Source organism: Nelusetta ayraudi, unplaced genomic scaffold (genome assembly GCF_046127955.1).
Source record: "Nelusetta ayraudi isolate G7.1 ecotype Tasmania unplaced genomic scaffold, CSIRO-AGI_Nayr_v1 ptg000002l, whole genome shotgun sequence".
Taxonomy (NCBI): domain Eukaryota; kingdom Metazoa; phylum Chordata; class Actinopteri; order Tetraodontiformes; family Monacanthidae; genus Nelusetta; species Nelusetta ayraudi.
Window position 1 is genome coordinate 11,181,536 of NW_027466052.1, and position 21,577 is coordinate 11,203,112.

The window sequence follows — 21,577 nt, forward strand, 5'->3', positions numbered from 1 at the left end:
GGTGGCAGCTGTTTTAGTCACCCTGGAACTAAAGGCCAAATGTTGCTTCATCCCCTACTGCGGTTGTTCCTGCGGTGACTCTTCTCCTTTTCGCCTTGCCCTTCGTCTCCCTCTCCCCGTCCTCGTCAGACCAACTGGCAGTGCCTTGCCCATCTCGCCGCACAACCAGCTGAGATGATAACGTTTGCGGATCTAATGCGGGGAGGTTTTGCGAAGCGGTCATGCAGAAAGGAGCAACGCCGCCTGATCGCTGCAACATCTGAGCGGCTACGGAACAGGCGCTTGTTGCCACAGCCTGTTGTGGCTATGGGAGGCTATCTGTTGATGCTGTAGTTGGGAGGCAATGGGGTGTTCATCTACTCAGAACTGTCTCGACGAGAAATAAGAGACCACAACGAGAAATAAGAGACCACAACGATCAACCAGCGAACGCTCCAGCTTACCGAACAACTATCAAAATTTAAAATTCGATTAACACTGGCATTATAATTCTAGCTTTGACCTTCTCTTTCTCTCTTTCAGCTTGGATAAATTACATCAGTTATTTAAAGTCTGAATTATTAAGGTGAATTTAAGCACTAGGCATATGCTGAAAGCCAACAAAAGGTATATTTCATGCACCAGGATTCAAAAACTAGCTTATTTGTCATGTCATGAACTGTGGAGCAAATCCAAAACACGCACTAATGACCCACAGCTCAAGCAAAACACTGTCTGAGTAGCACAAAAATATCAGCATAAGAGCTAGATATACGATATTATAAGGGTTTAATTGTCTTTAAACATTTGCAGAAGCTTGTGCATAAATATTTGAAACCTGTGTGAGAAGCACAACATTCTTAAGATGTGCTATGGCCAAAATGGGGTGAAATATATCCCTGCAGTTTTATTTTGAAACCCAAACTGCAAGACAGGTTGGCAGGATCGACTTCACGCGAACAGGGCCGACAAATTATAATTTTTTTTTTCCCTGGCGAGAATGCAAGCCATGCACGAAATGGGATGATTTCGGCATCCAGGAATTTTATAGAAATCATTGCAGCATGGCGCCGAGTATTTTCATTCTGCAGCGTGAGGTGATTTTATCAGGATGATGAATGGCACGACAATCTGCCTCAGGATCGTGGTCAACACTGTGACGAGATCATGAGCTTGTTAACCGTGACCAGATTCGGGGCCGTCTCTGCGGCAGCACTCGCACACTGCCTCGCTGCTGAACATTCGCAGCCCTGCCGATTTGTGAGGGGGCAACGGGAGAAAAAAAAATTGCACATGTTCTCGCTAATCTTAAACATAGGATGGTTTAGAACTGAAGTTGAATTGCACACTGCTGGTGCTGGAGGAGTGAAAAGGGCTTTCGTCGACTAAATGGCAACTATTAGATGTAAATGAAGCAGACGTGGGCGCAGCTCGACAAGCTCTACGAGGAGGAGGAGCAGATCTACCAGGTCAAATGTAATTTTTTTTTTTTTTTAAGTATATAGGCCAAACTGCGTCACCGGCCAATGGCAGACAATGGCCTACTTTATTGTGAGTCAAATGAATTAAAGTGTAAATGTATGAAGACATCCAAAAACAACAAAACATTATATATAAAAAAAGAGTCCTCTACTGATTTTACAATGCATATACATTCATATATCGTTCTAAAATGTAAGTTTTTATCAGCTTAAGATATTTTTTTGATATCTGGTCAGGCATTACATATCTGCTCGATAGCACCGGCCAATATTTCCATGTTTCAATTCAAAATTCTCCTCCGACTGCAAGACAAACCTGCAGACAAAATTTTAATAAGTCTACCAGGAAAAAAAAAAGAAGAAAGCAAATAAATGAAATATCCACAACCCCTGAACTCAACTCAGTTATGGTAGAAAATCCCAGCATGCCTGCTTCCTGCTTCTAGAGGAGCCACATCTCTTCCTGGAAACAAACAAACAACCTGCTGTCAAATGCTGTACAAAGGCATAAAACAGGATTACTCGACAAAAATGCCTTAATGTTTTCATAAATGGAGACACATGATGGATTAAAGTAGCCGGCTTCTCTAAATCCATTTATTGTATGAGTGGAGTCAGGAGTCTATCCCTGACAGGATGCCTGCGTGAGAGGCCGCCGGTCCATGACAAGATGAACACAGATGGAAAAGCTGCACCAGCACTCACGCTAATGGCGTATCACAGCCCGCCGTCTTCGCCTAAACAGCTTGTGTTGGAGGGTGAAGCGGGGAGAAGGAGGCGAACACAAACAGGAGGTGAAAATATGAGTTCTGTGCGTTGCGGGCGTGCCGGCTGACGCTATGGAAATCTGCAGGGGTTTGATAATTGAAGTGAAATGAATGTTTGTTGCTTTAAGGAAGCCAACGAGCAGCAATGGCTCACTTGGCCCACATCATTAACACAGCAGCGCGAGGTTCTTGGACATTTTGCACAGATGTTTCGAGGTGGGCACTGATTACTCAGTAAGAGACCCAGCGAGAAAAACGTCTGTGTAGCCTCCAGCCATGGCGGCTGGAAGCAGATTCAGACTGGCAGCTCAAATCCAGGCTTCACAGGGAAGAATACAAAAATAAGGAGAAGACGCCCCAACTAATGCGTGCAACTTCATTCAAAGCACCACGGCCAGCGCCAATGAGAGCACATTTCTTGCCATTGGATTCCGTTAAAACACACATACTGGGCCTTTAAGAGAGCTGGCTGAGAGCCATGATTGGCAGAAGGGAGACGATCTTGTGTTGGTGTTTCATTCCGGACGCGTGGACCAGATCCGACTAATTCATCAATCATTCCCGCATGATTCAAAATGTATAACGGATCAATGTCAGACCTTGTTTTTCACGTTCTCCAAGTAATAAGGGAGGCAACGCGGCGCAGAGCAGATGCTCGGGCTCATTACCGTGCCAACAGGTGCGAGGCGCAGAAGCGGAGACAGAACAGCGCAAAGGCAGCGATGAAAGTGGATGCTGCGCCGCTGACTGCATGGCAAGTCTTTGGTCAACGTGTAATTACAGAGATTGAAGTGTTTGATGGGCCACAGGTGTATAATGCTTCCGCTGTGGCGTGTGTGCGTGTATGTATGTATGTATGTATGTATGTGTGTGCAGACTCTATTACAGAGGACTGTAACACTATAATGGAACCTAGGATTTCATCACCTCAGTGTTGCTCTGTGTGTGTGTGTGTGTGTGTGTGTGTGTGTGTGGAGGTCATTATAACCTGTAAACATTGGTGGTATTATACCTGCCTGCCACAAGGTTCACGCAGTGCGCGCACGGGCACAAACACACACACGCTTTTTTTTGCACAGGCTTTTATTCCAAGCGCATCTGAGAGGCAGCCATGCTGCTTTTCCACTGATCCAAAGTTACCCATCAGATCTGCGAGGGGATAATGACAAGCCCACCTGTTCCAGGTGTTTGTGACCTCCTTCCTTTCAAGGATGCTTTAGCTATTGTACTATTCCACCTCAATTCAACACTGAAATCTCATCCATCCTGCCAACCTCCGGCAGTGAGTTGATTAGATCAGCCCCCCCACACACTACGAACTTCTGATGAAAGATGACCGCTCTAAAGATGCCTTGAAAAACCACTGAATGCGACCAGGAAGTGGAGACAAGGGAGGTTGTAAACAGTGGTGGTCAGCGGAGAGTGAACTTTACTCCTCACTGTCTCTGGCACCAAGACGAAACGCCACGCTGGCTTAACTATCATTAACAAGTGTGATTGGTTCACTAGAATATGAAAGACGGAATGTTGCTTAATCACCTGCCAAGTTTGGTCACCCAATCAACAAACATGGAATGTTCTGGGTACATCCTGAAAGTAAAGCCTTAGTACTTACAACTTAGTAAATTTCGGCCAAAATAGATTTTTTTTTCCTGCAGAAAGACATCACTTCCTTTGTCTGCAAGCACCCTAACATTTATTAAAGGGTTAGACAAATTGAAAAGGAAATATAGTTATCTGACTGTATGAATTGGTCATGACAGTCTTCTCCAATGGTCATAATTATTTGTATGAAGTCTTGTATTGTCTACCTACTGTTGGAGTGTCTGATTCCACAACTGGGGGTCTCAGCGTGTGAAACACAGGCGAACAGCAAGTGAATTTTGCATAACATAGAACACTTATCAGTTTTGAATCAACAAATTCCGCGATTGAAAAATTGCTTCAATAGATGACGTCAGCAGCAAAGCTACAGGCTCAAACTTTGAGAGCAGGATGAACTCATTTCAAAACAGACAAACACATCAATAAAGAGGCCTGTCTTGTTCAGTGTTTTGTCACATCACAGCTGAAGAACGCACAGCAGACCGGCCAATAATATTCTGAAAGCTGTTCCCCAAACATCCAGCTGTTGATGAAATTTTCAGAAATTTTGCATTTTTCTCATCTCATCAGTGTCCCTCAGCGCAAAACTGTTTTAAAGTCAGTGATGTTTCCCGTCAGCCCTTCCTGTGCAACAGTGCTAATGAGTAAATAACAGCGCGATGGCAGGTTAAACCCCAACCGGTGGACCTGTCAAACATTATTGATGTGGCCTTCCTTTGCCACTTGATAGACTTGTCTGCTCTACTGGGCATTGAGCTCAATATGCACATTAGAGTCTTTGAACACTTGTCTTTGAGCTTACTGCGTCCAACAGAGATCTGAGCTGAAGTCTCACAACATTCTGTTCACAAAATCATCAAAACAGAAAATGACGGACTGTATTTGTTGGTAAACGTACAAACTTAACTCAGCCGCAGGTAGCTCATCCTCAGCAAAAGTCATTCCAATGACTTAAACTAAAGGCAAAGACATGCTGGACACACTTGCAGCATCTTAACTCCAGGTTGTATCACAAAATTGCTCTGCTGATTCATCTCTGGAACAAAGACTGTGCGAATGTGTCTGAGTCCATGGGTGAAAAGTGCTGCGCTAACTTGGTGCCATGTTAAATATCCACCAGTGCCTCGGTTCAGGCAAACAGAGGGAGGACGAGCGGAGCCAAGAGCGGCAAAGACACGGGCAGAGAAAAAGACAGTATCTAAACAAGACAAAGGCGAGCAGACGAGGGGAGGATGAGAGGAGACTCGGGAGGCATTTACCTGAGAGGAATCCTGAATTTTCATTCTCCATCACAGACACAAAAACAAGTGTATTTAAAAGAACTGGAGAGACACAACTAACTGGCTGCCAACTGTGAATGATGCCAAAATGATAATCATGCTTGGGTCCCTGCGTCCATTGCCAGTATCGACTGCCATTCCCCAAATTTGCGGCAATTGGCCAAAACATCAAGTACATAATAGCATTTCAGCGCTTCCCCATTTGGGTTCCCTGACAATGCTGAAAGGCTTAAAATTCAAGATGTTAACTTTGCCGGATGCAATAATAATGACATTTTCTGAGGAAAAACAGATAGTAATAATAATAAAGTGCTGTTTTGTCTGAGATTTATCCTGAGAGCGGAGAGGCCTCAGTCTGGGATGAAACACACCGAGGCTCTTTCCTGATAATGAGCGATTCACTCTTGTTTACAGTTTTCCACAGTCGCTCAAAGCCTCTCCATACGGCCCGATGCCACTAGATAAAGCTGGACTGACAACTGGGAGTGTAAGATTTGTCCACGTATTCTATGCAGTTGTGTTTGACGCGGTAAATGTCAGACAGATCCATTAACAAAAAAGAACTTCAATGTCATTTTTCCCTCACTCTGGTATTGACTTTTCATTGACATTAAAAAGGCTGTCTGCGCATTATCTAAATATAGTGGTCTATACAAACACACCAATTTATAAATAGTCACATGACTTTTCAGAAGACATCTGGGAGGGGAATATGATAAGCAACGGTTGCAACAGTGAGGAATGTATTGTCTATCTTGCCGGCAGGGCACACAGGTTGCTGAGAGAAAAGTACTACATTTTCAGCTGGCGTATCATGACAGCTAAGAGAATAGCTAAAGGAAGTTTATTCTCCTTCTTTGCCTTTAACTCATTTGGGAGTTATGGGAACTCATGGGAAAAGATTCCAATCAAATCAAATATGGTACTGGGCCACTTCGACTACAAAACTGCCTACACCACCGGTGCAGTTAACTTTGATCTAATGGGCACAGAGGAAGCAGATTGTTGGGTGGGAACCGACCCCTTTTTTGGGATTACACCCACACTTTTCAGGAAAACAATGCCAAAGAAATTAGAGATCTTCAAGGAGTGTTTTTTGCTCTTGAAACTCACAATATCGAATCAGATTTGAACACTACGCCGCAAACACAGATGTCATCAGACTTTCAAGAAAGATATTTCAGACTTCATTTAAAACACATTTCCTCTTGGGATGCAAGTTATCAATGGACAAAAGTGTTGATAATGAGGTTGTCACAGTTGACTGCCTGGGCGCTTTACTGAAGTATTGATGTTTTTTTTTTTTCAAATGCAGTTCCACATCTGGATTTCAGCAGCAGGAAGAGAAATGAAAAAGAAAGCAAACAAATAATTTCTTCTGATGCCCCTTCAGTCAGCCTGAGGCCTGAGGATTTTCCATCTCAGGGTCATCATTCTGACCCCGATGCTTTTTCCTGTGCTGCATCCCAAATATCCTCGCAGTGTTTGATGTGGGGCAGAGCTGTGAAAACCAATGCACTCTTTCCACTGTCAACATTGCTGACTGATTAATAAAACATGTGTCTGAGCGATCGCTGGGCCGTCGCTTAGACACAACAAGGAATCATTGATATGTAGACGGAGTACAGCTCAGGAACAAAGGGAAGCAGCCAAGCTGTGGGCTGCTGGACAGGGAGACTGACCGCACGGTAGCTAATTGGTCGGCAGACTTGTGGGAAGTTTTTCTTCGGGCTACAGGGGTAAAGAGACTGGGCTGGAATCCTGAGTAGGTGCCGTGTTGTTTTTAAGCCCCTCTCACTGGGATAACAGTTTTGTCGTGCCGATGGAGCCCCGAAAACTCAAAACGTTGGCTCGGCTGCCCAGTACTTCAAAGCTGGCCCCGGTCCTCAGTTGTCTGAACGTCTCACCTCCCTCCAGAAGCTTGAAAGTTAAAAGGAAACGAGGGGACCCACATATGGACAGAGTATTAGTTACGTAGTGTAACCATTAAAGAAGGTGCAGCAAAACCACTGAAGAAAGAAACAGATTCTTCAGTCGTCTTCTTCAAAAACAAACAAAAAAACAAGTTAAACTTTCAAACCTGGCCAGCAAAAGTGATTGAAAAACTACATTGTAGAACCAGTGAGATGTTGAAAAAATATCTAAAAGGATGCTAAATAGTGGAATTTCTAAGGGGCATTTTACCTGATGCACCATGCAACCAAACTCGGAATGCATACCAAAACCCTCTTCTTCGTCTCATTTGCGAGGGGAACAAAGAGCCAGTGAGCGAGCGAGGAAAATGCCGAGTGCCAATGTAAGGACATAATGCCACAAGTGTGTAAATGTCGAGTGAACAAGCCGGACATGCAGCTACAATTGCGCTCGACTTGCCATGTTGTGTTTCCAAGGGGGCCAAGGATTATATCCAACGCAACTTTAGCAAACATTAGCATGTCCAGCTCGTTCACTCGACATTTGCGCTTCATGGAGGGCGCATTTAGCATCTCACCTTTGGGACAAATGTTCCGATGGGTGGAGATTCACCCGCACGCGCAGTCAGTTTCGCTTTGAAAACAGGAGGGCAGAAAGGGCTCGGAATCGACAACGAGCGACAATGTGTGGTGTTACGCTCTGCCCCATATGAAATAACACCACCAAAGCTTCAAAACCAATTTCTTTCAACCTTATATCTGACGATGATTAAAATCGCTTATTGCCTCTTTAAGTAGGCACACAAGATTAGTTTTTCTCAAAATCAAATTTCAGCCATTTTCTCTATAGCACTGTGTTTCATTACAACTCTTGTGACTTTTTTTTTTAATCCATGTGACTTTCCTGAATCTTATATGATACCTTTCTATCAGGTGCAGGTTATCAGGTGAAACTGGATATTTTGGCTGAAAACATGGTGTTCGTGTTGCAGTTTAGGGACGAGTTGGAGTTCCAGGTTGTTCTAAGGCACCTGAAGCAATTCAGAGATGTATTCCAATCACTCAGTTGTTCCCTGTGAGTGGGTAAAATGGTATATCAAACTGGAGAAGTCAGCTTTTGTAGCTTTATAACAAACCAAATCCTTTAATACACCCTTTAATATTTAGCAACCAACCAAATGTCGAACGTGCTTTTTGATGGATTTCTTTTCTGCACAGCATTTCATGACAGTGGGATAAAGATGTCCGGGGCAAAATACACTCACGTGGTTTAAGTACATCACACCAATGAACTGGCTGAATGCTCTTGTAAATTTGACAAATAAAAAAAAATATATACATATCTGAAACCTGATCCAAATGTGTTTTATTTCTCCACAGTACTGCTGTCCCTGGAAGGCCGTTGGAATGACGGTCACAACGTCTTGGTAACTGAAATGTGAGAAACTGCCAAAACGCCTCCTGAAGGGGCCACCAGAGCTCCCTTACTTCAGTGACAACTAAAGGAGCAACAACTCAAGAAATCAATCGAAACATGTTCCCAAAAAGAGTCAATGTCAGGGGCTGTCACTTACATTCACGTGGCTCATTTTCATTGGAGCCGACAGCAGAGTATCAACAGGGAAGTGCTGTCTCTCCACAACAGCACGCTGAGATAGTGATGTCAGGTGTCAAAAGTTGCTTTCATTTCTTTTGACTGGTGGTAATAAAACCAAAATTTTCTGTTAATAATTAGCTCCCACGTTATGAGCGCATCTGTTTTTGACAAGTAGCTGTCCTATCTCATCAGGCACTGGAATAGTGATGCCAACTTTCATTCAGAGAAATAAAGGAGGCCTCCCGCAGTGCCCGAGGCCATGGTCATCACAGGCCAGTGGCTCGGCAGGAGTGCGAGATCATAACCTAAAATGGGGTTTCAAAAAAGTATATGGTTCACATGGTTCGAAGTGCTTCCTTACCAATAAACATTAGAAATAAGTTGAATGTTTAAACTGTCTTGAAATCTTTTAATTGAACACATTTCACACAGCAATCAATAAAGTGCAGGATGGATGGCTTTTACAAAGGAATTCAATAAATAAAGCAAATGTACAACTCAGGACAGTGATGCACCTTGTGGCACCACACATTACTTCATGTGTCCTATTTATTCATTAAAAAAACAAAAAAAACAACCCTAAAATTCTAGGTGTGCCAATAATTCAAATTTAACTGTAAAACATTCCTCCTTCTCACTGCCACATCCATCTTCCATGAACAGTCATCAGTTCAACAGTTTTCGTTTTCTTCTGTGTGGAACAGTAGACATAGGTTAACAACCCCCCCGCCCCCCCACCTGTGTTATTTATTTTTCCAAGCGTACTTCTTCTCACTTCTTGTAGCACTGAGGAGCAGTTTGTCATTCAAAACATTGTGGTAAAACTTTGAACAGGGCCGCTCAAAGTGGAGAGTGATAAAGAGCCTCAGCCCTTTTCGTTTGCTGCTGAAAAGAACAACCAATTGCGATTGACAGCCTACTCTACGCAAGCTACGCAGCCAGCACGCATTTTGTTGTGAATGGGTTGCGCAATGGCATTTCCTGCGGCTAACGGTTTTGAACGCAAACTTTATGGAAACGAACGTAAGTTTGCGTCGAAAATAAATTTACGGTAAACGCCGTCCCATATCGATTCAAAACCGGACGTACCATTTCATTTTCAAATACGGGAAATTCTGTATTTTAAGGGACGGTTGGCGACAGGAACCAGACACAGCCCGGGTCCAAAACAACAGCAAACTAGCATTAGTCTGGTAGCTAACTTTACCTGCCCTTCGGTTGCTTGTTGCCGCCTTCAGCATTGTACCACAGCGGTTTCCCCACCATGTTGTGTCGGCCGAGTGCCAACAAACAGGCAAACAAACAAAAATAAAAGTAAAATATTGTTGGAGTCTACTCTTGGCACTGATTTAACTGTGCGAGAACCTCAGCCAACATGTCAGACATTCAGCCGAGAGCCACAAAGAGAGCACATAAGAGACGGGTAACAAAACAGAAATTCAATTGAACGATGTGTACACGGTGGCCGCCTCCCATGAGCTGAGCAGAAAATACGTTTTTTTTTCTTTCACCTTTTTTTTTTTTTTTTGAGAGCGGTGAATGATGTTGGAAGAGCAGAGTGACATGTGAGAGTGCGATGCGGAAGCAGCCTGGAGCAACCATGAATGCGGCAGCAGGCAGCACGAACAAGCCTGGGAGCACAGGTAGGAACACTCCATCCAACTCACATGTTAAAAAGAAAAAAGAAAAAAGAAAAAAAGAAAGAACCTGTGCTTCACGAGGACCCGTTCTCATCCACCTGCCAGACATTGTATGCTGATTATTTTTTATTTGAATTTAGTGCAAAGCTGATGCAACATGTTTACTCGGATGGTAAGTTATGTTTTTTGTATTTTTGTATTTTTTATTCAGAATACCGCCCCCTAATGTCCCTTGACATTTGGAAGCAAGGAGAAGTCGCAGAGTAAAGGTAAAGAACCTGTGGAGGACTTGAGTTGTCACGCGATGTCTGACATGTCGTGAGCCACAAACCAGGGCATTGTTTTTGTCACAGATGAGCCCAAATGAGACAATACCAAAAATAAGCAGCTTCTTCTGCCTTGTTAGTTTTCCTATAAATATTTAAACAGCGGCTGAAATATTCACTTGTTTCCACTTACAACTTCACTTCGGATAGCCAATCTGGCGGAATTCAGCCAGTCTACGGTTAACAGGTTGATCACATGATAGCAGCCACTGAATGTAGGTTGGTCTCCGATCTAGTCTGACCGAGTTTAATCCAGTCCTCCTTCGTAGTTTATTTTATTTCATTCATTTCGTTTTTTCCATTTTATTCACGTTTTTATTTAGTAATGCCTGTCACTTGTCGCATCTGTTCAAGTCTTGCGGCACTGACTGAACCAAAACTAGCATGAAAACTCATCCACCCTCCAAACACCATCGTCTTGAAGCGCCAAGTCTTCCCCAACGATTTCTTCATGATGACGTCTTATTTATTTATTTTTTTTAATTTTTAGCCTTTTATATTGTAACTGGCATTAAATTCTTCAAAAACATCACCTCAAAAACAACATGCGGCCCTGGAGGCACATCGGCCCACGCATGTCCCCCCCCCCCCCCACACACACCTCTGAATCAACTCGCAACCTTGTTTTGCAAGTTAGCTTCAACTTTTTACGCGCTACACTCTACCCAGGCTCCTTCAAAACAAACACAAACAAGTCTGAGCGCTTGCGCTCATGTTTTTTTTTCTTTCTTTCATCCTTTTAAAATCACCTTCTGGGATTTTTTATTTATTTATTTTTTTACTTGTATTTTACCGAGAGGAGGTGCCTTAAAATTTTTGATTTTCTTGGTTGGAGTGAACTCATACTAGTTAAGTGGCACCTGCACAAAAGAAGCTTTCGCACATAACCATTTTTACCAAAAAATATGACTCGCTGACTAAGTTGTGAGTACTGTCTTCATGCAGAAGAGTCTCTGTTCGCCATGTATGAACACTTACATTCATGAATACATTCCTCATTGTCAGGCCAAAGGTTGCTCATTGCCTTTTTGAATGCAGACTTGACAACCAAGCATATATTTGTTTTTTTGATGAGCAGCAAAACTTTAATGAACCTCTAATGTTTGTCAATGCTATTATCTTGCCCGTTCAAACAATTGACTGACTGACACGGAGGCAGGCGACTGTGTGGAAAAGCCACCAGGCTAATAAACGTGGACAAACAACAGCGTAAACTCACCTCACAGCAGTCGTGTTGAACGTTGGGGAATCGAAACTGGCGCACCTGATGGGAAATGGCAAGAACTGAACTGAGGCTGAACTGAACACAACAAACCAGCAGGTCAATTAAAAACAAATGAAAAAAAATGGAGCAATTATTGTATAAAAAACTTTATTCTCAAATAAGGTTTTCAAAATATCTGATAGATAAACTGTGACTCTCATTTAACAGCAGGTTGTGAGGCCGCGTTCACATACAGTATTTGTTGTAAAATCCTTGATTAACACTTAGATCTCTATTAAAATCTCATTTGGGTTAGGATGGGGTGGGGTGGCGGGCAGAAAAGTGGCATCTTCTATCCTTTGGTTCAAGACTTTATAGTAGCAGTCTGCTGTCACCGGATAACATAGCAGTAAGATCCAAAATTGATGCTGATTAGGTGAGGAATTAGATTTTTCTTTCCAGGCCCACGTGTGAGGAGATTATTTTGTGTTTAGACTGATGAAATCAGAATTTCGGGGCCGTGAATGGGTTTAGTCGTCTGAATTCCTTTAGAAAGCCGTGAACATTGTCTCACTCTCGGATTCCACATTAGAATTAGCCACCCATGGTTGCAGTTACACAAGAACAAGTGTAGTTTCAAACCTCCTCATGGATAAAATCAGGATACAGTGTTTTTTTTGTTTTGTTTTTTAATGCTGAATGTCATTATTCTGAAGGTTCTGTTTATTAGATACATCAAAGTACATCTAAAATCCTTCAAAAATGTGCGAAAATGAAAATATTTGAAGGTAAGGAGTATATATTTTTTTTCCTCCAGTAAATGTTGCAAGAAAATGTTAAGATATTCCGCTGGTCTCAGTATAGAGCAGCTGGAAGTGACACATCACTCAAAACTGAAGTGTTTCCGTATATAAATAGCAAATGTTTCAGCAGTGTGAACTACACAGGGGCTTCTTCTGCAGGAAAAATGCCCTCTGTGTCACCCACACTGGTTCCTGTGTAAAAGCAGCCGCAATGGACAAAATAAATCATATGACATTTTAATAACTGATACTTAGTTGGAACCATAGATTTTTACATGGTGTGTGACGGTAGAAACATTGACTTTAATGATCAGGATTCTTCCCTCCCGCCCCCCAAAAACCTACATTATTATTCATAAAAAGTACAGCATATTTAATAATTTGTTTTTGTTTTATGTTTTTTACAAATTCTCCATAAAAAATAGATTTCTGTACAAAACTGTTTTTTTTTTCTTTTGCACCTACTTCAAGTTCAGCAGCACATGATGATGGCGATGACAGTGAACATGACGTTTGAAAACACGGACAATGACAGCGGTGGCGACTCACTTGATTAAAAACTGTTTGGGACGACAAAGAGCCAAAGATATTTCATCAAGACCATGAGAACCAAAACATGTGGCGTTTGTCAGATGAGTGCGGCTGAAAGCACTAAACTTTATTAAGCAAGTATAGAATGATCAAGTATGGGTGTCCTGATTTATAGCTACTGGCTAGTTACTTAAAATACATTGATTTGCTGAATGTACTGCATGAGAAGTTGTCCAATCCAAACTATTAAGCCGGTGAAATAAATATCCATTTTAAAAGGGCTGCAATACTCTCACTCTTCCAATTGCTAATTGCAAAAAGAAATGCATGTGTAATTGAAGGTTAAAGGCAGCCAGGATGTACGGAATGCTCAATTGTGCATATGCACACGTGGGCGCGCGCTCATACAAACACACACACACACACACACACACACACACACACACACACACACACACACACACACACACACACACACAGTCACACGTCAGTTTTACGATGGTGTTATTCTGGGGCAGATATTTTATATATATAAGATGAATAGTATATTACTGCTTTCATGCACAATCCAGTGGCACAAAAATAAGATGTCATGTTATTTAAAGGTCACTTTGATTTAAATAATAATAATAATAATAATAATAATAATAATAATAATAATAATTATGTCACGAAATGCCTAAATTAAAGGCATAAATGAAGACTTTGTGCTATTTTTTGCAAAATTGTGACTGTCAGACATCGACTCTGGGATAAAAGACCAAGTGGAATGAATATACAGTCAAAAGAGGCTATTTGGACTGGTTACAGTGGTGCTGACAGGTAAATGGTCTGGTTTTAGTGGAGCTAGACACCTGAGTGGACTGGTTATTGTGGGTCAGGGAGGTGAAAAAGAAAAGACCGGTTGCAGGAGTAGGGAGAGGGTGACTGGACTGAATCAGTTATAGAAGTACAGACAAGCAGATTGGACTGGTTTCAGTGGATCCAAGAAGCACCCTGAACTGGTTGTAGTGGTGCATGTGAGCCGTAGTGACACTGGCGCCGCTTGGTATCTGTGACTTTCAGGAAGTTTTTCGGAGGACATTAATCATCTTTATATCTTCCTTATTTGGCTTTTAATAATTCATAGTGAAGCTTGTCTCCGCCATCTGACTTTGTGTGACAAAGCCAAAGTGCGATATTTACATTTTAGGCATGCATTTCCTTTTTTTCTTCTTCTTTTTTTCCCGCTTAAAAGAGTCCTGGGTGCTTTTTTTAGTGAGTACTGCTGACGACACCACTTCTGAGAAAGGAAGTGAGGTGAGTGGGAGCTTTAAGGCAGATACAACCTTGGCATTTTAAAGTTTTGTTTCTTTTTTGTGGGTGGAATTTTTGCAGCCAGCTGTTGCTCTTTAAAAATGAGGTGACTGCTGATGAGGCCGCATAAAGGACAATTTTATCCATTAATTATATGGAAGTGTAAAAAAAAAGAAAAAGAAAGACCAACCAGTTGTCTGGAGGGTGACACGATTCACATATTTAAGAAAGTTTTAAACTATGAGGTTTCATTCCACCGTAGTGGATGATAAGGGCAGGAATAAGGCTTATTTAGCTGATGCCGGGTGGAAGGCAGGGACACTTTATCATTTGCTGACAAGAAGAGACACAGCCACACACTGGGAAGATTAAAAGCTATCAATTTATCCAATGGAAGCAAAGAGAGGCGCTGCCAGTGGACAAACCCAGTTTCAACAATAACAAGCTATTCAAAGGCTCAACAACTTAGAGATAAAAAAGTTTAAAAAATAGAAGTTTGGTGAAATTTGACATTTCACAATGAAGACCCAACACACTTCTGCTGGTTTATTTTAAACAGAACCAGTATGTAAAAAGAACAAGTTCACGTCATGACCCAAGAGCTGTCTCTCTGTAGGGGTCAGTGACAGGTGGTGGGGGCTGCTTGCTCAAACTGGGGGCTGCGAGTTGACAGGATGCTAGCAGTGCTGGAGGAGCGACCAGTGGCACGAAGGACTGAGCCAGGAAGGACGTGCAGGCGGCTGGATTATGTATGTAAGCAAGCAGGTCACACAGGGCCATATTGCATGGCCATGTGTCCTATTGAAGGCAGATTAATGGCCACCCTGGTGTTGAGATGCTGGACATGACTAGACACTAATGTTGACATGAGGACAACGTGTTCAGCATCAAATGAAGAGAGAAACTCCAGATCATCTCCAGTCTTACAATGTTTATCTCAGTGTGAGGCCGTGACCACAAAATGATTCTAATCAGGCCCTTTACAAGAAGACGTCCTGTCTTTTATGGGGATCTTGGAAACACAGATTAGCTCTCAAGAAGGAGCCCCTTTGCTGGACTTCATACAAGTTTCAGTCCTTTCAAAGGTCAAATCAATACAGAGTCTTCCGCTCAATGTCTGTTTCCTTTTGTCTTAAGCGGGGAAAAAGAAGGAAAACGTTTTGGTGGTTTATATACATTTCAAATAGAATAGTTAGGTCTTTTTTTTGCAAAAGTGTATGTGAAAATTCAGAGTATTGTCCCTGCGCTCTACGAGGCCAAAAACATTGCCTCCAATGACGGACTCTTGACCCGCTGAAGGAGCGCCGTCTTTGTTCTGTAACGTAAAAGCGAAGCGTTTGCAAAGCAGCTACCCTGCTTTAAGCTACGTAGTAGAGGAAGGAAGAGTGCACTGAGAGACAACGCAAGCCATTAGTGCATGACGCACTGAGTAGACTGCACTGAACTAGGAAGTACTAATGGAAGCAGACAATGTGGAACACAGCTTTAGACCTGAATGGCTTTCCAACATAAACAATAATGCGGAGCAAATCTGTCGTCCTTCATTGACTATCGAAACTGCTGCCCTTGCTGCCCATGGGAACTTCAGAAGATGTTTCTTTTTTTGGTGGGGCACAGGGGGAGGGTTGGGGTCACACTAGGAGATTGGTGCAATTAAACGTTATAAATGAGACCTTTTATAAGGAATCTCTGCAGGTCCTACTTATCAGACACTATTATGCTCTTTTGACTCCATGGGAAATCTTAGCTGAAGTAATTAAATCAATTAAAAGGCAGTGTGTGCACTCTAGCGAGAAGGAAAAAAGAACAACAAAAGAAAACACGAGACCATGGCTCAGTAACTTGGGAGCAGATGGGCAACTATTGTTCAAAAACTTGTGCTCTCTCTTGACGTACTCCTTAAAGCAGTCTAGCCGGAGTTTAGCTCGTGGTAAAACTGTCTGATTGTATTTATGGAGCTCGGTGCTGCCTGCGTGCATTTGTCTTCGACCTTGGCAGGGAGGCTGTGAATGACAGGTAAACAATGGATATTATAAAACCAACAATATCCTGTTGTCTTGCTTCCAAATATAATCACCATTGTTTCAGGGCATTTTCATATGCAGCATTCAGGTCTGGAGTTGATCCCCTCTCGGGGGGAAAAAAAAAAATAAATAAATTGTGTTCACACATCAAAATAGGTGAATTTGACAACCTTCTCATGCAGACCCCCCTTTGCTTTCAGTGAATTTAGTTGAAGGACTGGAATATTTTAGAATGAAAGTCAAACAAAACTAACAACAAAAAGAATTGTCTGACTTACCAAAAACCAGATGCAAAAATGGATTTGCGATGTTGGGTTTGTAAGCGTGACAGTGTGATGGGCTGTGACAGCGTGGTGACAACTATGGGACACGTAAAGGAAAATGCATTTAGACAGTTAAAATGATGTGGGTTAAGGAAAATACCTCAGTGATGTGTGTGTGTGTGTGTGATGAAGAGTGAGACAAACATATAAAACAGGCCTGAAAACACAGAAAGATGCACATTGAAAGCAGTTACATCTGGGATCTAAACCAAGTGCAGCATCTTTCAAGAAAAAAAAAAACATTTTAGGGAATCACTGCAAGAAATAACAAGCTCGGCAAGTGACTTTAATCTGGCGTGTTTTCTTGGGGCTTGCAGACTCATAAATATTATAGCATGACATTTGGACTCAAAATACCAGAATATAAGCTCGATGCACAATTAGACTTGCTAAGCTTGTGTATTTATTGCAGTGAGCTTCCAGCATTTGTAAGCAGGATGTAACTTTGCACAGGAGGTATTTCTCAAACGACGGCAGGGTTCCGAGGGGAGGGGGCAGTAGACAGCGACAACAATAATTGTGCATGTTGTCATCGTCTGTTATCGGTTTCGTCTTCTGTCTTCCGTGACCGATTCGAAAAGAGATTATGCCGCGAGCACTTTATAAAAGGTGTATAAAATATAAGATCATGTGCATGGGAGACAGTCACATGGTGTTTCTGAGAGCTCACGCCGTTTGCTACTAGAAACTAGAAAAATGTGCCCATAAGAACCAGTGTATATTCTGTGTGCCTCTGAAGGACGGTAAAGTGCCCCAGAAACAATGGAGTTAAAGTATAAGAGGCAGTATGGCACCAGCGAGGTGTTTCAGCAGGACCATAATACTTGTTTTTAATCATTATCATTTTATTCTTTTTTATGGGTCGTCCAACAGCAGTAGCAGCAATAGAATGAGCTTTCAGAAACAGCCCCTGTTCCTAAAATGACAACAGGGTGTTGTCATCACATGACGCCTTGAGACTGTAGGTCCATGGATAAACGCGTTGAAACTTTCTAGTTGCCGAGCATCTTGCCAAGGGGGGAAACATAAGAAACCCAAAAAGTATAGCATGTGGTCACACCTTCTGCTAGCAGGGAGCGTGACATATAAATGTGTATATACAAACACTCTGTAACCCTGTATTTAGTCACATTGTCATCTTTTTAAAGATAGAAGCTTTTTTGATAAATTCTCTTTCTCTCGCTCTCTCTCTTTTTTTTTTTTTTTTAGAATGTACTCATTTTCAAACCCGGTTCAGACCCTAAAAGTATTATTTTTTTTCATAACCCAGTCAGAAAAAACACACTAGTGCAAAATTTGTGCGGTTTAAGAGTTCATATAAAGTTTATATTTTGGGTTTCCCAGCAGCAGTGGTTTGGGAAGTCCCATGGGGCCACTGGGTTTTTGAACATGGAGTCTGTTCATCAATATCTTCACTGAAGAAAAATATCAGAAGAGACAAAAAGAGACAACTACTTGTCTCTTTCCATTGCAATCTGTCCTTGTCTCTCGTTCACACAATGACTGACACAGGTGTCAATCTCCCCATTTGTCTGTCTGCCTAATCAGTTGGTGTATAAATCTGTCCATTTTTGTTTTACTGGCTGGAGAGTATGCTGGAAAACAAAAAAAACAAAAAAAACAACATCAGTCATCACTTGACTGGAAACCCCAACCACAGTCAGGAGAGGATAAATCATTTCCTGGATTTGGCCCCATCTGATTGCAGTGGTCGACGATCTTGACAGCTTATTGCCTCCGGGCTTTCGATTATTCTGCCACCAAACTCAGAGTCTTGGCTAGTTCAAGAGCAGGAATCAGCTGTCCGACTGTGTAATTGGGAAAGACAGATCTCTAAAAACCAGCGCACTGCGTGTGCTAGCCCATGTCTGGTTTTCTGGTTCTTCACAGTCTGTCAAGTACAATTGTACTGTGTATAGGATCGTTCTTTTTTGTGTGCGCATGTGTCTGTAGTAGCTCTGTCGTATATAGTGAAAATGTCCAAATTCCCATTTGGAACTTGTTCATATGTCTTCAGACTAAACCTAGGAAAAGAGCATTGGCAAAATGCTTGATTTGAAACGTTGAAGTCGAAATGGTAGCCAAATACTGTAGGTAGACATAGTCAACAAAGGCAACACAGCAAGTGGCAGTCACAATCATAGAACTGATTTTAACATCAGCCTACATGAATCAATCCAACTCTGTGATTGTTCTTCTCTAGCAAACCAAGTAGGTTTGATCAAACATTTAGATCTCCCTGTGAGTTTTTCAACCCTGGTTGCCTGGCACTGGTAAGTCACTCCTTGCACTCATCCTAACAATAACACTCAGTCATTTGAGGATCTTTTTTTTTCTTTTTCTTTTTTTTTTTTTTTTAAAGGAATTGCTCTGTGTGAAATTGTCATCGACTTTTTTCTGGATGTCATAGCGACCAGTCCCGTCAAGTCCAGTGTGATGGAAGTTCAGTGGGAGGTTCTTGGTCCGACAGCAACAGTGGTTTTCTGTCGACGTATATAGTGGGGAGCATCCTGCCACTGGGCCATGTCTGGAGGCTTGAGAGAGTGGAACAGTCTTGTGTACTTCCCCTGAGAGTAGAACCTTACATTTGTCAAACCCATTTCTGGCCTGCAGCAGGCTGGCTAATATGCCTGCACCACTGTGCAGATTTTGGCATTGGGTTAGCCGGGGTAAACCCCTTGGCAGGTTGGGGTAGGGGAGCTAGGTTGAGTAGCCATCAACAAACAGGGAGGGTATCACATCTTACGGGGGCCAAATGACAGTGGAAAAGAATTTCAGTAGTAGGTTGCCACTCTCAGAAGAAATCAAATAGTTGTGTCATTGTTATCTTGGTCACACGCGTCCATAGCAAGCATTGCTTGAGAGGAATTCTGGTCCCAACGTCGATCCTCACGATGGTATGCATTTTTATTACCCATCACCGTTGCGGCCTCCTGGTCTACTCCCGTGCTCTCTGGCTCCAATATGTTTTGCTCTGTCGGACTACGGGGACAGGTGGTGCCATCATTTCGGTTGAAGGATGAGCAGAACTGCATGGCTGTGCCTACATTGCCGATCGAGGACCGACACGCTACAACACAGGCTGCTCATGGTGACAAGATTGAATGATTTGTTTGTTCCCCTCTGCTGGGTTACCCCACGCCACAGAGTGCGACTGCGAGGTTGGGTGGATCCACTGTGTAGGCAGTGGCAGGATTGTTGGACTATACCACCGTACACACTGTGTTGAGTGTGGTATCGAATCGGACAGCTTTAGCCTCGGTTGGCTTCATGTTGGTGTCATACATTGGGTTCTCAAACGACGCCTGGCCATTGGAGCTCTCATGGCCAACATAGCCATTGAATTGGACCTTTGGGCGTGTCCTGTGGAAAGAAAAGGAAAGAGATGTAATTCTGCCTGCGAGCAGACACAAAGACAAAGGAAATAACGATACGACAAAAGGATGCAAGCGCCGATTGACAGGTTCCCCACCAAGACATTTTAAAACATCCACTTATGTTCCTTTGTCACTATCAGCCGTAACCAGTGAAAACACATTCAAAAATCTCAGTTTATTGCTCAGATTTGTCCAATATTAACATGATAAAAGACTTAATAGTTGAATAGTTGAATATGACATATAAAGGAGTCAGTAGATGAGCAAAGTGTTGCAGGAGGAGAACAAGTAACCCTCAAACTGTTACCCATCCAGCAGAAAACCACAATCAGCCAAAAGTAATGCAGAAGCAGTCGAAATAAGTGGATTTTTAAACTGAACACTTTATACAATTTGATGACCGATCAAACCTGAAAGAATAAATGTCTCACTCTTATTGCATTTGCCAGAGGGTCTGGAAATGACAGCAGTGCTGTACGAGAGCACAAGACCAATATGTACTTGACCCAGTGTCAAAGAAGTGGAAAAAAAAAAATCAATCGTGAAATAACCATCTCTCAGCCACCTCCCTCCATACGGTAGCTGGCACTTTTACTCTGGCAATAAACTGTCACTTAGCAGGTGTCTTGTTAAAACTGACAAATTGCAGGAAGACCGACTGGAGGAGCGAGAGCATAAACCGTAACAACCTTCCGCTTCAGTGGTTTAGCCATCCAGTGCGCGTCTGGTGCCGCAGCACGACTGGGTCCGAGTGCATACTGATCCTGCCAATGGCACCCAGTGGTTTGGAGTTCAAAGGAATAGATCATCATTCAAAAGGACGACCCGTAGTAAATGTTCTTGAAATACTAACTCGGTGGCAAGAGATACCCAGTGAAACGTGAACCACCCTCTCCCTAATTCTTCTGGTTATCACAGATTACAGATTTGGGATAATCATGTCCTTTAATCCAGTTAGATATAATCACTTACTCCCAAACCCTGTGGAACTATTAGACAGGCAGGGGCGGTGCAGCTGAAATACTCTTTGACTCTGACCTCATTAAGATCTGCGTGCATGCGCGTGTGTGTGTGTGTGTGTGTGCGTGTATGTGTGCACCCATGTGTGTGTGTGTGTGTGTAAAGTGAGGAAAATCTAACCCGAGGGAGCGACTAAACCTACTAAACCTAAACTATATGCTCAACATATTACTTTACAAAACAGCAGGCATGAACACACACACACACACACACACACACACACACACACACACACACACAACCTTAAACACCTTGACTAGTACCTGTAGTTAAGGTTAAGTCTGATTGTTTGCATGTGATCAAAGATGGTGTGTAGATATTTAGGTCAGCACACTTAAGCCTTGCCTTCCTGTGACTGCTTCCTTGCATCACGCTACTGTTTTCCTCTTTGTCGACTTGGCTCAAGGTTGG

At 42.6% G+C, this 21,577-nt stretch overlaps 1 protein-coding gene and 1 long non-coding RNA gene across 3 annotated transcripts in view; one reads left to right on the forward strand and one right to left on the reverse strand.

The window, feature by feature from the left end:
* Positions 1 to 9,922: 9,922 nt before the first annotated feature.
* LOC142887865 (uncharacterized) lies at positions 9,923 to 15,373 on the forward strand. Its single transcript, XR_012926610.1, has 3 exons — positions 9,923 to 10,265; positions 10,474 to 10,531; positions 15,052 to 15,373. It is a non-coding gene; the product is annotated as an uncharacterized LOC142887865 (long non-coding RNA).
* Positions 15,374 to 17,490: 2,117 nt separating this feature from the next.
* LOC142886795 (CUB and sushi domain-containing protein 1) overlaps positions 17,491 to 21,577 on the reverse strand; it is a 237,083-nt gene continuing 232,996 nt past the window's right edge. For both annotated transcript variants that reach the window (XM_076023968.1, XM_076023957.1), the window contains one exon: positions 17,491 to 20,132. In XM_076023968.1, the coding sequence (XP_075880083.1) occupies positions 19,973 to 20,132 (160 nt within the window). In that variant the 3' untranslated portion in view covers positions 17,491 to 19,972. The remainder of the gene's footprint in view (positions 20,133 to 21,577) is intronic.